The sequence below is a fragment of the Chanodichthys erythropterus genome, chromosome 17 (assembly GCF_024489055.1).
Source record: "Chanodichthys erythropterus isolate Z2021 chromosome 17, ASM2448905v1, whole genome shotgun sequence".
Classification (NCBI taxonomy): domain Eukaryota; kingdom Metazoa; phylum Chordata; class Actinopteri; order Cypriniformes; family Xenocyprididae; genus Chanodichthys; species Chanodichthys erythropterus.
In genome coordinates, this window is record NC_090237.1 from 13,151,676 (window position 1) to 13,166,768 (window position 15,093).

Genomic DNA, 15,093 nt, shown 5'->3' on the forward strand with positions numbered 1-15,093 from the left:
AATCACATGAACTGTTTTAAATATGTCTTAAGTAGCTTTCTGGGCATTGTGTTAATTGTCTTGCTGGCAAAGGAGGCCTCACTGAGCCATCGGATTTTATGAAAAATATCTTAATTTGTGTTCTGAAGATTAACGAAAGTCTTATGGGTGTAGAACGACATGAGGGTGAGTAATTGATGATATGATTTTCATTTTTGGGTGAACTAACCCTTTAAATGTTTGTGTCTGATCTGAGAAGTAAAAGCTATTGTTTTACACTGCTGCAAAAAAACATGAAAAATACAGTATAGTGTTGATTTGATATTTCACAACAATATGAAGTTCCGAAGTAGTGATTCAAGCTGATCTCTAGGCAGGCGGTTAAGTGCTAATCTTACTATTTTCTTCAACCCTAGTGAGGGAAGAGCCTTCAGTTACATCTTGAGAGTAGACCTCCGTAGAAACTTAAAGGCTCAGCAAGGGGGAGGTTGTCATGGCAACAGTGCGAACTGGTAATGACTAGGAGGGGAAGACTGTACCCTTTAATTCTGCTATCATGCAATTACATCATTTTTCAAACTGAAAATTAGCTGAATCCATCAACTTGTTTTACTAGTAAATTCCGTTCAAGGCACAATCATGATGATATGTAAATATGCACAGGATTTAATTTTGCACAGACTTCTGCAATACTATTTTTAACCGTACATCAGCCTTCCAGATAATTGCTGTGCACCCACCTTCCCAAGCATCTACTAAAGACATATTATCACCTCAGGGCTACGGTATATGCTTGAGTTTAGGATAAACCTGGCTACTTAAACAAGATTAGCAGGAGGTAATTAGTTTAATCGTTTAAGGCAGAGTTTACAGGATGTGAGTGAGAGATGATCATTGTGTTTCATGAGTAAGACCATCAACACATCTGCCATGGATTATCTATACAAGGAGTAATACGTGGCAGCCATGTTGAAGCAGAAGGTGGTGATGGCAATGAAGCCCCCAAGGCTCTGTTTCACACTTGGCCTGTCACCTCGTATCATGAACACTCAATCCTGCCAGACAAAAGCAGTCTCACTGAAGCTGTGAATCTGAACAAAGGTGTCGCTATTAGACCTGGATTTATCTTCTTACTGTCATACAAACTGTAATAAACATTAATTAGGACAAAAAGCTTTCTGCCTCTTTGAGCTGAAGTTTTGTTTAAAAATCATAAAATCATTTAAAATAGAAATAGAAAAAAAAATGTATATAATATTTTATTGTTTATATACAGTATGTATAAAAAACATATGCATGCACTTTCTTGTTATTTCTTATATTATTATCAATGTTGAAACAGTTGTGCTGCTTAACATTTTTGTCAAAATGGTGATTTTTTTTTCCCAGGATACTTTGATGAATAGAAAGTTCAATGACCAGCACTTATTTGCATTTATTACATGCATTTATTATTAAAGTGTTTATTACATAGAAATATTTTGTAATATTATAAATATCTTCACTGTCACTTTTGATCAATTTAATACATGCTTGATGAATAAAAGTATTATTTCTCTTTATTTTCAATCTTACCACAAATGTTTGAATGGTATCATTGTTTCCACAGAAATGTTAAGCAGCAAAACTATTTTCAACATTACTATTAATAATAATAATAATAAATGTTTCTTGAGCAGCAAATCAGCATATTAGAATCATTTCTGAAGGATCATGTGACACTGAAGACTGGAGTAATGATGCTGAAAATTCAGCTTTGATCACAGGAATAAATTACATTTTTAAATTAATTATTAATTATTTTAAATTGTATTAATACTAAGTTATAATATTGTATATGTATATATATATATATACATATATATACATACACACACACACACACATATATATATATATATATATATATATATATATATATATATATATATATATATATATATACATACATACATACATACATACATATACATACATATATATATATATATATATATATATATATATATATATATATATATATATATATATATATATATATATATATATATATATATGTATGTATATGAGAGAGAGAAATTATTATATATTATAGAATAGAATATGCTTATATTATAGAAATTATATTATATGTCATGTTATATTCCTATTACATGTACAAGCAAAAAATAAAAAACAGAATTAGAACATTCCTGTCATTGTAAAGCTGAATTTTCAGCATCATTACTCGTCTTCAGAGTCACATGATCCTTCAGATATGCTGATCTGCTGCTTAAGAAACATTATTATCAATATTAATATTTATACTTAATATTTTTGTGATAATTTTTTAGGTTTCTTTGATGTACAGCATTTATTTGAAATAGAAGCATTTTATTATAAATGTCCCTCCTGTCACTTTTGATCAATTTATTGCTGAATAAAAGTATTTTTTCCATTTTAAAAAATCAACTATATCTTAATAATTATTATATTGATATTACAGTTATATTACTATCAAATAAGAGGATGAATGTTTTAGTTGTCACACAGTAAAGTTCAATCTTACCTGGAGCAGCTGATGAGACTGATGTCCGCTGCTAAGATTTTGGTTCAAACTATCCATGACCAGCGTGTCACTTACTCGCTCAGGGACATGAGAATCCTGCAATAGACAAAAACAGTGCTGAAACGACCTGACAGATCTTAATCAGTTTACAATCCCCACCAGTATATCCCTCGGTTTATCTCTTACATACTTACGGCAACTAGGGCATTCTAGTATAAACTTTGTTTGTGTTACATGAAAGAAGATCATACAGGTTCAGGCTGACTTTATAGGGTGAGTAAATGATGACAAAATTTTGAATTTTCTGGGAGAACATTCCCTTTTTGGAGCCACCATACATACTTTTACATATTCTCCTCAACTGATAACAACTAAGCCAGTCAAGTATCTACAGACAACAGTGCAAGTGGGAGACATGCAGCCTCCGGCATTCCCCGTCTGCATCCTCAGCTGACTCACTGCCCTGATGAATAGAGTCTGCACTCATACAAATGGCATTTGCAAACAGATAACGCCGATTTACCCCGTCGGCCCGACTCACCCTGACTCTCACCGGCCGTAAGCTGCCTTTTCCTCTGAGACCTGACACATACACGCACAGACCTTCCTGCCCTGACATTCCTCTGCTCTTACTCACTGTGCTGCCTTTGACTTCAGCTAGAGCAGAACATATCACTCCAATGGCTAAATTTATACATTTACCTGTTGGCTAGTCGCATGCAGTAACATGCGTTATGTATTGCAACTTTTATAGAAACAGGCTTGTGGTGAAACGAATTCAGTGATACTCAAAACTGCATAATCTGAGGTAATTAGTGTAATTAGTCTGTGAGATTTGATGATAGCACCTTTGTTATGAGACACAAAAACACTTTTTTGAAGGTTGGAGAATTTAAATTGCTTGGCACTGAATCAAATTTCACACAAATCTAACCTTTTAATACTTGAAACCACTTCACCTCAGCAAAAAGGCCCTTGTATAATTCAAAAACCGGATCTACAAACTAAATTGCCTGCTCATTAAATTCTGATGAGGTTTTAAATATTTAAAAACCGAGGATGTATCAATCAAGAAATAAAAAATGAGATAATATGCTGTTTAAAAGGTGAAATATGAAATAAATGATACAAATTTACCTTCTGCCAAGTGTCCAAAAAACACAAAGCCTCCATTTTTGAGCATTAAATCAAGCTTTTACAGCATAAAAGTCCTCAGAAAATGTAACTGGGCTATTTTCTGTCTCTCTAGTCTCTCTACATCTTCATTTAGAGGATACCTGCTCCTATTCAAAACAGCACGGACCTGCCTATACATGCTGCTTTGAGCTAAATCCCACATTCCTGCCTGTTGGCTACAGCCCTGATAACAGATGTTACTGCGTTGGTCAATAAAAGGATGTAGCTTCAAAAAAGAGAAAAGAAAAACAGCGAATTAAAGTGAAAGAGGAACAAGAGAGGAAGTTTAACAAGTTGAAGCAAACACAAGTGAGTAATAATTGAAGTGTATGTAGGTCATACATGGGAAATATACAAAGACATGAGGCAGACAGACAGAAGATCTGACAGATTGAGATTCGGTTTGATCACACTCCAAAACTCTGTTATTGCCACATGCCTTTTAGCTCATCAAAGCCAATTTTCACAATACAAAATGGTAATGAGTCACATTTCCTTACTAGTGTCTTTATACAGAGTTTGATTCTGTTCCAAATTGCACACGCTCACATATTATCAGACACAACAATGTGAAGGACAGCACATTTTTCCAATAGAAGCATAAAGGCTGGTATTGTCTCTCTTCTGCATGCTCAAATGGGAAAGCACTCTCTGCGGATGCTGCACACTGCCTGAAGAGCGCAATGGAAAAAAGATGGAGATGTGGTCGATCGAAGGCATGTAGGTCTGGCATGTAGCTGCTCACTTAACTGTACTCACACGTAACTAAGCCAAGAAACCGAAATCTGAAATGTAACCTTTTTTATTTTCAGCAAAATCCATGTAATATATTTTTGTTCAATAATATTTTTTCTTTTTTATTTAGTATTTTGAGAGAATTTTATGCTACTATTTAATATTTATGCAATAATTATGATACATTTTTTTCCCATTGAAAATAATAATAATAAAAAAATGTTTTTCACCTATTTTTTATTTTTCAGTTAATGCTGTATTTCATGTTAAAACATAGAGACAAGGCCTTTAAAATCCAATTTTTGATTAGTGTCATCTGGTAGGAGAAAAAAACAAACAAACAAACAAACAAACAAAAACATCTGTAATGCCATGGTTTGACCACTAGATTCTTATAGCTAAAGAGGCTTGTAAATTCTATAGTTGTTTTTAGACATAAAAACATACTTTTATTAAACTGTGTATGTGGATATATATTTAGACATTTCTCAAAGACTATTTTTTGTCACGGCTTAGATATTTTATGTATGAAATGTTGATTTGAAGTGTCAAGTTTTTCCATTAATTTTCCTACTGTCGAACACAGAGAAAGACATTTTGTTACAACATTCAAAATACAATAAAAATTTAACTTTATCAGAGATTAATCGGTCTGGGTCTGCGCTGTGGCCAATTTGTAGATTGTACCCCCCCCCCCCCAAAAAAAATGGCTCTCTTTTATCATATTTTCTGTATTTATGGCCGTAATTTATGACCATGAACAACACAAGTATGAATTTTTTTTAGGAGCATTTAGCTTTATTTTTTGAGTCACGTAGCGACTGCCACAAAAGTCACTGACATCATCCAAATGGTACTTTCATACAGGTCAAAGTTTGAACTAATTGTTATATACTTGCACTATCATATTGTATATGACAATTTAGTTCAAACTTTGACCTGAGGAGGGCAGTAATACACTTAGCAGCGTCTACACTGCCAGAATAGTAGAAGTAGAGTAATAGTACTATAATACGCAATAGTAGAGAAGAAGAAGAGAGCTAGTTCAAGATGAACAGTTATATGGTTAAAATGTATAAAAATGTATTTTTTTTTTTAGAAAATAAGTGATCGTTTCTCTAGATAAGACCCTTATTCCTCGTCTGGTATCGTTTAAGCCCTTTGAAGCTGCACTGAAACTGTAATTTTGACCTTCAACCGTTTGGAGGCCATTGAAGTCCACTATAAGGAGAATAATTCAGGAATGTTTTCATCAAAAACCTTAATTTCTTTTCGACTGAAGAAAGAAAGACATGAACATCTTGGATGACATGGGGGTGAGTAAATTATCAAGAAATTTTATGGTGTGCTGAACCAAAAAATCTTTTACAAACCTGGGCCAAGTTTAAACCAGTAACCAGGCATCACAGCTGGCAAAGGGGCATGTCTGACTTTGACATGTAAATATTGCCATTATTATGTAATCAAAATGAAAATTATTATTGCTGGTCTTCAATGATAATGTCAAGTTACTTTAATGTTTTTGTACCAAAAAATGATGAGATTTTATGCTGATATTGTCCAAAACCACACTTTTCCAGGGATGTTTCCAAACTTCTGGAGGGCAGTGTAATTCAATACAATATTTTTTGAAAAAAGCCTGAAAAATAATTGGCACCATTTTTCTTTAAGTAAAAAATGTTAAACAAGAAAAAAATACTAACAAAAAAGACTTTTCTTTCAACATTTTTAAATGCCTGAGGCTTGGAGGTGTCAAGTTTAGAGAGGTGCTGGATTGTTTTGAAAGGTGGATGACACAACATTCAGCTCTTCAAAATGACAGCACTGTGGGCTGGAGGGAGACCACGGATTAATGGATGATACATCTCTGAATGGAAAGACATGATGGTGCTTTTTGGAATGTAGATGTTCCACCACATGCAATCTATTCTCTCATAGATATTGCTGAGGTTCATTTAAAGGATTTCCCCAAATATAATATTCTGTATGCTCAGGAAACGCTGAAGGAGAAGAAAATTGTAATTGGTTTATAAGAAAGTGAGGAAATGTGGTAAAGACGCTTGCAGCGAGTCCTGTCTGTTGTATGGTAATAACAGCTTTCTAGTTCCTGCCTTGAGGTGCTTTGGATTATTCATCAGTGGAATTTCAGTTGAGCTTAAAAGTACAGGGACATAGACAGAGAGAAAGGGGGAGATGATGAGCTTTTTCACTAGCTAGTTGGTTATCGTTTGTGAGCTGCCTGCTCAGAGGCCTCCACCTGGTGGTAAGCACTGAGCTCTATACTGTGCCTCTCAAAACTGGGTCTGTTCTGATATAGGATCATGAACAGAGGGGGAAAAAAGCTGAATGCATAAAATATATATTTTTTAAAATCATTTCAGCTAAATATGAAATTTGCTGCACACCGGTCGTAGCATGTTATGTATATCATACTGTGGAACAATAAACAAATATCTCCTTATCAGCTGTTTGCCGTTACTGAGTTTGCACGACATCCGTGATCACAATGCCTAAGGCCTCTGTTTCATATCCAAAGATGCCCAACTTCAGAGGATGTTATTGAAGAAAACATCACACATGTTTAAGATCTGTCCCTGCAGCATGCCGCATATGTGCTGCAGCATACAGACACATATCTAAACAGGAAATTGAGGGGCAGATGAAAAATCCAGCCATTTCTGTGTGTGTATGATTATGGCCACAGACAAACACAGTAATCGATGTGGCTGACTAAATAGCTTCTTCCAATTTTAGACCTTGCCACAAAAATGTTGCAAAGTAGAGGAATGTGAAAATGAACTAGAACGTGACTTAAAATAGCATTGTGTGGGCAGAAATTCTCCCACCCAATGTAATTAAGACTCAAATTATGTAACATTTCCAGAGCTCTAAACACACCAATTTTTATAAAGCAAACTTGATGAATATTGCTATTTACAGATCAAATAGTTTCCCATGTCCAAAGAACTTACTCATAAAATGCTAATCAGTACTATAGAATATAGAATAACACAAGACGTGTCACTCGTATTGTTTTGAATGGGAGAAAGTGTAACGCGCAATATGGCGGAATAAGTCCCGTCTTCTAAATAAGAGCCAATCGTCGACTGGTAAAGTCATCGCGTCATCGCTTCAGCGGCCGTTAGAATTGCCGGTTTCTATAGAAACAGTCATATAAGCGCCTCCGAAGAGACGCGCATTTAGGTCTGCGCATGCGCATTAGCTTGATCCAGCCTGAAAAATACAGTTTTTTGTCATGATTCGAGCGTTTAGAAACTAAATTTATGAGCCGGTTGTTGTTAGATTTCATTGGTGATTTCAAATATGAAATGTAATCGTAAGGTTGGCGAACAGTTTTGGAGAATTCAATGTTTCCCCATTTAAAGAGATAGGGCATGATGCCCAGGATGCCCGAGAGGCGTTTCAAAGATGGCCGCCGAGTGAAATGACTTGTCTTAAACATAAGTTGCGTCCCAAATGACGCACTATACACTATGCACTTATACACTATGTACTTGTGCACTATGCACTCATCCTTTGTATAAGGTTATTTTGTCATTTAACAACGGAGTCCGATCCTCCCTTCCCCTCCACTACGTAATTAAAGCTGCGACAGTTGAGTGCATGAAGTGTCCAACATTCCACACTTCGTTTTTTCCGTTAATTTAGTGCATCATCCGGTAAATTTAAAGTGCACTTTTTCTTTTTGGAATTTTCAGTGTGAACGCACTACTGCACTATTTGTACTTAAAAACGTCATAGAATAGTGCACAAGTACGCGAATTGGGACGCACCTATAGACAGTAAAAGAAATGGACACAGCGACCCCATTGGAACTCAATTGAGACAAGTGAAGCCCATTTTTAGCGATTTTTAGCACTTCCGTTTCTGACGCGCAGACTCAAACTAAGCTTGATGACGTCAGCAACCTGTCTGACAGATGTTAATCTTCTAGTAGCTGTGCGTGCAAACTGCCATCGTTAATCTTGCAGAGACGGCGAGCTTGAGCGGGGAGTTCTTTGGCGTGAGTGAGCAGGAGTAAATATTCTGATTAATTAGTTTGTATAGTATTTTAAAATGTAACGCCAGTACGCCATATTAAGTTAATGCATACTATTGCCTGCGAGCTTCTCCTCCTGTCTGTACTGTAATTTCTCTACTGTGCAACAGAGAGTCGAGTGTATGACGCAATCGTTAGCCTATTTTTACAAAAACTGTTTCTACGCGGCCATAATGTGAGCCCTTTATACATTGTCGTGTATGTTTAGAAATAAATAATGGACAAATGGAGTCTTTAAACGCCTCAGATGTAAAGTTATTCGCTGTCAAAGTGATGCCAAAATGAATGGGAGTCAATGGGATGCTAACGCAAGTGAAGTTCTGCTACAAGATGGCGGCACGCGGCCGACTTCAACTTCTGGTCGACTTCCTTGGGCACTGGTCTTAAAGGGACTTTGTCAGTACTTTGTTTTTAGCATCAATGCTAATCTTGCTAATACAAGATGCACCTTATACAGCTCCCTAGTTCAGCAGTCAGGACACTAATCAGGAAGTCAGCCATTTTAAGGCCTGTCTAAATCACAAAATCCTTCCAGTGAATGGAAATATTCGCTCCATAAAAATTCCCACAATGCACCCAAAAACCAGAGAGAACAGATGCTCACTATGTTCCCTTATCTGAAATTCTGATGCGCAAAAAAATAGATTGTGTGAACCAACTCAATAGGTAGCTAACATTTATTATTAATTTATAGCTAAAATGTTGCAGGTATATGTAACAACCAAACTATTCATCAATGTAATTTAATGAGCTTTAAAAAGAAAAAATGTCAGAAAGATATCAGTGCTGCTGTTGTCCATAAATACTAGAGTGACGTTGTACAACAAAGATGTAGCCGAAAATAGTCATCAGTGTCCCAATGTGTAGAGATCCAGGGTCCTTACCAGTGCCTGAATTTGTGTACAAGGATGTACAATTCACAACCAAGGGAGCTAGAGAGCTGAGTGAGATGCACCCTAATCAACTAGCATTGTGGGATTCCTTAAAGTGCTATGTAAAATCTGTGGTATGCTGGATTCTCCATCACTCATTGTGTTGAGAAAGGCAGAGGCTTGGTTACAAGCTAATAACCAGCAGACCACCTGCACAGAGAAGACACATGGGCAAAGGTCACCAGAACACCATCAAAGGCCTCTGTGTGCATTCTCATGTCAGAGTCAGTGAAATATATAACCCTGAGATAAGAATCCAAGAGCAAAAAAGAGCTGTATTGTTGACAACCAGCCAGAGGAGGTGGGGCTAGACAGGACTATACTGGAAAAAAATACAGTTTAAGATGATAGTTATGTTTTGGAACATGGTAGCTAGATTCTAATGGGTCTATTGAGTTGATAATTTGCTAATTTTTAACAGGTTGACCATTGACCATGTCCCAACTTGACCACCTTAATTTTGTGTAAGGAAACCAGCTATCATGTTTCAAAACTTTGGATTCCCAGAAGGGTGAATACTGACATATATACATGACTTTACAGCTCATCTAAACACATAGTAGTGCCTCTAATTGTATCAACATCAATGATAGTTCACTCATAAATGATATGAGTGGGCACAGGGAAGATCACACTAGAAGACGTCCCCTAAACAGTAGAGAGGAAGCATGACAAACAAACAGGATGGCAGAAGAGGAGGATCACTGCTGATTGTTGAGTCTATATGTAGACTTCCTATCAGAGAGAGAGAGTTTCCTGCAGGATGAGGCAGTCAGAGAATGGCACATCACTCTTCATTTCTTCTCACAGACAATTTCAAAAATCTTCAAAGGAACCTATTTAATAATCTTTTTTTTTTTTTTTGCTTGTAATTTTATAAACAAACTGGAATTGCAAAAATAATGATTGGAAACCAGTTTCACTATCGCAGAACCGAACCACATTACAAAACTGAATGTCACATTATGAGATATAATGCCCCAGCTGTAAGATATGAAGTCAGAATAATGAGAAATAGCTGTACTTGTGGGATCAAGTCACAATTGTGAGATATAAAGTCAAAATTATGAAAAAATAAAGTCTCACTATTGCAAAGCTGAAAGCCACATTATTATATAAAATCACATAATGAGCCCTGCAGTTCTGAGATTATTATTGATTTATTAACTTATATCTGAGGTAATAAGTCAGTTATTTTAGGCAGAAATAGCATACATTGAAGAGTGTGTTTTTGAGAGCACACTGACTTTCAGGTGCAAATAATGCATCATCAGACTAATAATTTCCTGGCTTGAAGGCTACTATTGTGAGTGAGTCACTCTTTCTCTGGTCTGTTGAGGGGGCTGCACGGGGCAGGGGCTCAAGTGAACACAATATTCCAACAGGCACTTGCTCAAATGTTCCGTTGACTTTGGCTGTTTGTTTCCTAAAGACACTGGGCTCAACAGGCATTCCAGTGCAGCCGGCACAAAGAGTTCTTTTCACCGTGTTTAATCCATGCAGAGGAGTGGCGAAGGGGCCTGGATCTCCTCCACTGAGGACCACAGGACCCGAACTCCAAATTCATAGACACAAGCACCCACGCAGACCAAAAAGCATGCAGAAAAGCCTTGTTTAACAAAGTCAGATTTCAAGACTTAATTCTATATTTTTATACACAGAGAATTGATTTACCTTTGCAAAGATGTTGATGAAGCCATCACATAACACATTACACATGCTTGTATCCTCTGAACATAAGTTCCATGACCAGATCTTCAAAATCTCCAATGTCTGGTCCAAAGCCCAATGTCATTAAATCCAGTTCAAAAGCTTTGTTTTGCACTTCTGTCATTTAAAAACCTTGGATCAGAAAGAGATTCACATGACTGTATGATGTCAGACCTTGTTCAGGTGTGGCAAGCATTGCCAATGTCCTCAGTGCCAGCGAGTGACCCTCAACGCCTTGGCAAAACTCCTCAGATCATCTCTTTAATCTCCATTCAAAAATGTGAGAAGCTCAAAGCCAAGAATTTCACCTCAGCTGGAAAGTTGCTAGCACACATCGACTCAAAGCCACAGAAGGAGAATGACGTCAACACCTTCTTTTGCTGTGCTATTAAAAGCTGTTGAGATACAATGGGTTGCTGCCAAAGCAAGCGTCCCAGACTCACCCCTCTCCTCCTGACTCTGGGTCCTGTCTTTCCACACTTGTGCATAGATCAGATGATCTATGCACAAGAACTATGCATCGAAACCATGTTGTCTACCAAAGCTGGTCTACAGTGCGTATTCCCAGAGTTCTTCCCAGAGAGTAACTGAAGGAGGGCTGTGAGTTAGTAAATGGGAGGAGGTGGATGAGGAGCAAAGGAAACAGCTTTGGAAATCTCTTGGCCTAATGGAAATATTGTCAACAACCTCCTTCCTCCAGCCCTTCTTTTGTCTCAGACTCAGTATATCACAGAAAAAGATGGAATACACTATACAACTAGTTGACGAAAGTCTGAACCAATCTTAATATATTGAGCAGTCAAAGTTGACAGATTTTGATGGCCATAGACATAGATCTTTTAGCTTCAGCTTAGATTTTAAAAGTTGTGAAGTGAATTCCAGCCTTAAGTCAGAATCTTGCTGTTTCAGTGTAAATGCATGAGGTAGACAGTGAGAAAAAAGAATGACATCACCCAAATTACACAGCTTTTCCAGCCACCACCTTTTGACCGCAGCTGGAGCCATTCCTTCTTCTGACCTGACATTATGCAAGTCCGATAACAAATACATTTCATAAAATGACCTCGGCTCCATTTCCATGAGAGCTCTTTCAAATCCCAAATGAAATTCTGTGCATGGCTGCTGAGCACAGGAGAGTTAGCAGTGAATAATGATGCTCAGGAAAATGTGTTTAAGTGTCTGGAGGATATCTCAGACAGAGAGAGGAAGAGCAAGAGCAAGAGCAGGAGGTGGGAAAGATCAGCTTGGAAAATCGGTTGTGAAGTGCAGATGTTATCGTTGGGCCACACACACATAAACATACATCCTCGTTACATTTTTTAAAGATTCAAAGCTCACTGCCATGTTGATGGTAGGAGGTTCTCAGTAGTTGATAGTGAGATTTCTGGCATGTTGCTATGCGGTTGCTGGGGTGTTTCTGTGCGATTGCCTGGATGTTTGGAGAGCTTTTTAGTATGTTGCTATGTGGCTGCTACAGAATTCTGGGATACTATTTTGAAAGTAATAGCACATGTTTGTGCTACAGACATGATAATGCACAATTTGATGTTACCTACAATTAAAAGTTGTTCACACAGAGCATGCTTTGCATTCCATTGTGCTGCTTTTCCATAGTTTTTTCTGTGTAAACATGCCTGTGACTTCTGTTTGGGTGTGTGTGATTCTTAGGTGCCGTCTGGAGGGGGCATGGCCGACACACCTGACACGTGTTGGATGCAGAGTTACATGCCACTGATCGTCTGGTTCCAGCATGGCGCTTGATGGCCTGCGTTACGCTGAGTGTCCTGCCCGGCCCTAAAACGTTTCTTTATTTATGTTATATTTATGTCTTTCTTGTGTAAAATAAATATTTCTGCAAATAATTGGCTTGTCTGGTCTCCTGTTTATTGCAACCTAAGAGCTGACTGTAACAATGCCTAAAATTAACACTGTTTCCCACTCGCTGTGGGAAGTTCTGTGTGCAAACATCCAAAGTGCGCGTCCAGAAAGCCGCGGATATTGAATTTAGCTCACTTTCATGTCTCCTTGTGCTTGAAAGGACAAATTCACACAAATTATCCTAGTAAACAGTCGGTTATGTCTTAAAGCAGAACTAAGTAACTTTTTTTACCTTCATAAATAGTTTTCTAAGTCCTTACGATGGTTAATTGACTTGTAGTGGTGTGTTTGAGGCGAGCACTAACCCCCTCTGGCACGTCTACGCTAGAAAACAGCACTTGCAAGTTGAGCTGCGCCGACCCGACACAATCTCGCCTCATGTTCATGTTCACGCGAGAGTGGCAAAATGCTTTACAGTAATTCAAAAACAATGTATGTATTACGACTTTATGAGACAATTTCGAAAATTACCCACCTCCATCGAGATTTCTTGTACTGTATTTGCAAATCTACTGCGCTGGTGAGCGTTGTAGTCGTTGTAGTCCAGAGCTGCGCTTGGAGTATTTACGACAGTGTGATCCACTGAAGGAACCTGTAGGGGGAGCTTCGCAAATCTTACTGAGTTCCGCTTTAAGTGAATGTAAATAGTTGAGAAAGAAAACGCATGTGTACGGTATCAGTATATTGGATCCATGCAAGTCTTAAAGTGAAAGCATCTTAATAATCCTGCTGTTGTTTTTGTCATTAATGTTAATCCAACAACAAAAGAAACAGAAAATCTCTCACTGCTCTTGTCTAAATATATATATTTTTTAAATTTTAATAAGGATTAATCTGTTTCATTTATACAGTGAATACTATGCAGTGTTATTTTACATTTGATTAACATTTTAAATTTCTGTACCTAAAAACTACTGTTAGACCTACCTGAAAAGTCTGTTTTTGTGCTATTACTGACTGTTTATTTGTCTTTAATAATGTTTTAAATTTATATTAGTTAGGCTAGTAGTTTTAGCTAGTATCAAAATTAGAATAGAGAGTTTTGAAATTTCACTGGTATCTATTTTGGTGTCATTACTGCCTGTTTTTGCAAAAACAGTTTCATGGCCGGAAAAATATTTATGACCGGTAAATTTCTTAAGTCACCAGCCATTGGCAGATGTGGCAAAAAGTTAGTTTTAGGCCCTGGCTAGAAGGACGTTTAACTGTTGTGCTCTTGTCTTGTGTCTTTTGCAGTATATGACACAGCATTCTAAAAAAACATCGCTTAAAGGTGCAGTGTGTAAATTTTAGCGGCATCTAGCAGTGAGGTTGCAAACTACAACTAACGGCGCACACCCCTCGCACCCCTCCCTTTCGGCAAAGCTACGGTGGCCATCTGGCCGACATGTCGTCGTCTGAGAGAGCAGAGAGTATAGCCTTTGTGAAGCAATGAGGTTTCTTCTCTGCTTCTAATAAACCATACGACAACTACTACTACTAGTGCGTATTCAACATAGTTACGATGCAAGCTGCCTCTAAAAACACGAACGATTTAGAAGAACAATAACATAGTGACGAAACGCGTCCTGTAGTGTTTGTCCATTTAGGGCTGCTGTAGAAACATGCTGGCGCATAATGGCGACTTGAGGGGGGACCCACGGTGTATGTGATAGAAATGGCTCATTCTAAGGTAATAAAAACATAAAGGTTCATTATGTAAGGTCTTTATGTACCACTGAAAACATAGTTATGTATATTATATTGCATTTCTGTCAATATATCCTCACAAATTTTACACATTGCACCTTTAAGATAAAAGAAGTTTCTGTGTGAATGGCCCCTTACGTGCTTCAGTTAAATATTTAGTTCGCAGCAAACCCCTAACTGTAGTAATGAGCAACATCAATTGCCTTAGCAAACATGACTAATGAACGTTTCTGTATTCCACTTCCAAGCAAATCAATTCCAGCAATCACTGCGTTCAGGAAGATTCCAGTAGAACACACGGTCATTGGCAGGGACTGTGTGATTTCAGCCCATTCTCATTTCTTTGGAAACAGAAATGACCTGGACAACAGAGGCTTGATTATCAA

At 37.4% G+C, this 15,093-nt stretch overlaps 1 protein-coding gene across 16 annotated transcripts in view; it reads right to left on the minus strand.

The window, feature by feature from the left end:
* The window catches only part of phldb1b (pleckstrin homology-like domain, family B, member 1b), a 93,286-nt gene that overhangs the window by 73,831 nt on the left and 4,362 nt on the right, over positions 1-15,093 (minus strand). For 12 of the 16 annotated variants that reach the window (XM_067365151.1, XM_067365145.1, XM_067365149.1 and 9 more), the window contains exons 1-2: positions 11,105-11,366; positions 2,528-2,623 (exon numbers count right to left, since the gene is read on the minus strand). In XM_067365151.1, the coding sequence (XP_067221252.1) occupies positions 2,528-2,623; positions 11,105-11,149 (141 nt within the window). In that variant the 5' untranslated portion in view covers positions 11,150-11,366. Of the gene's footprint in view, positions 1-2,527; positions 2,624-2,721; positions 2,847-3,664; positions 3,839-11,104; positions 11,367-15,093 lie in introns of those variants that run through there. The other 4 variants (XM_067365142.1, XM_067365146.1, XM_067365141.1 and 1 more) reach the window with 3 other exon arrangements.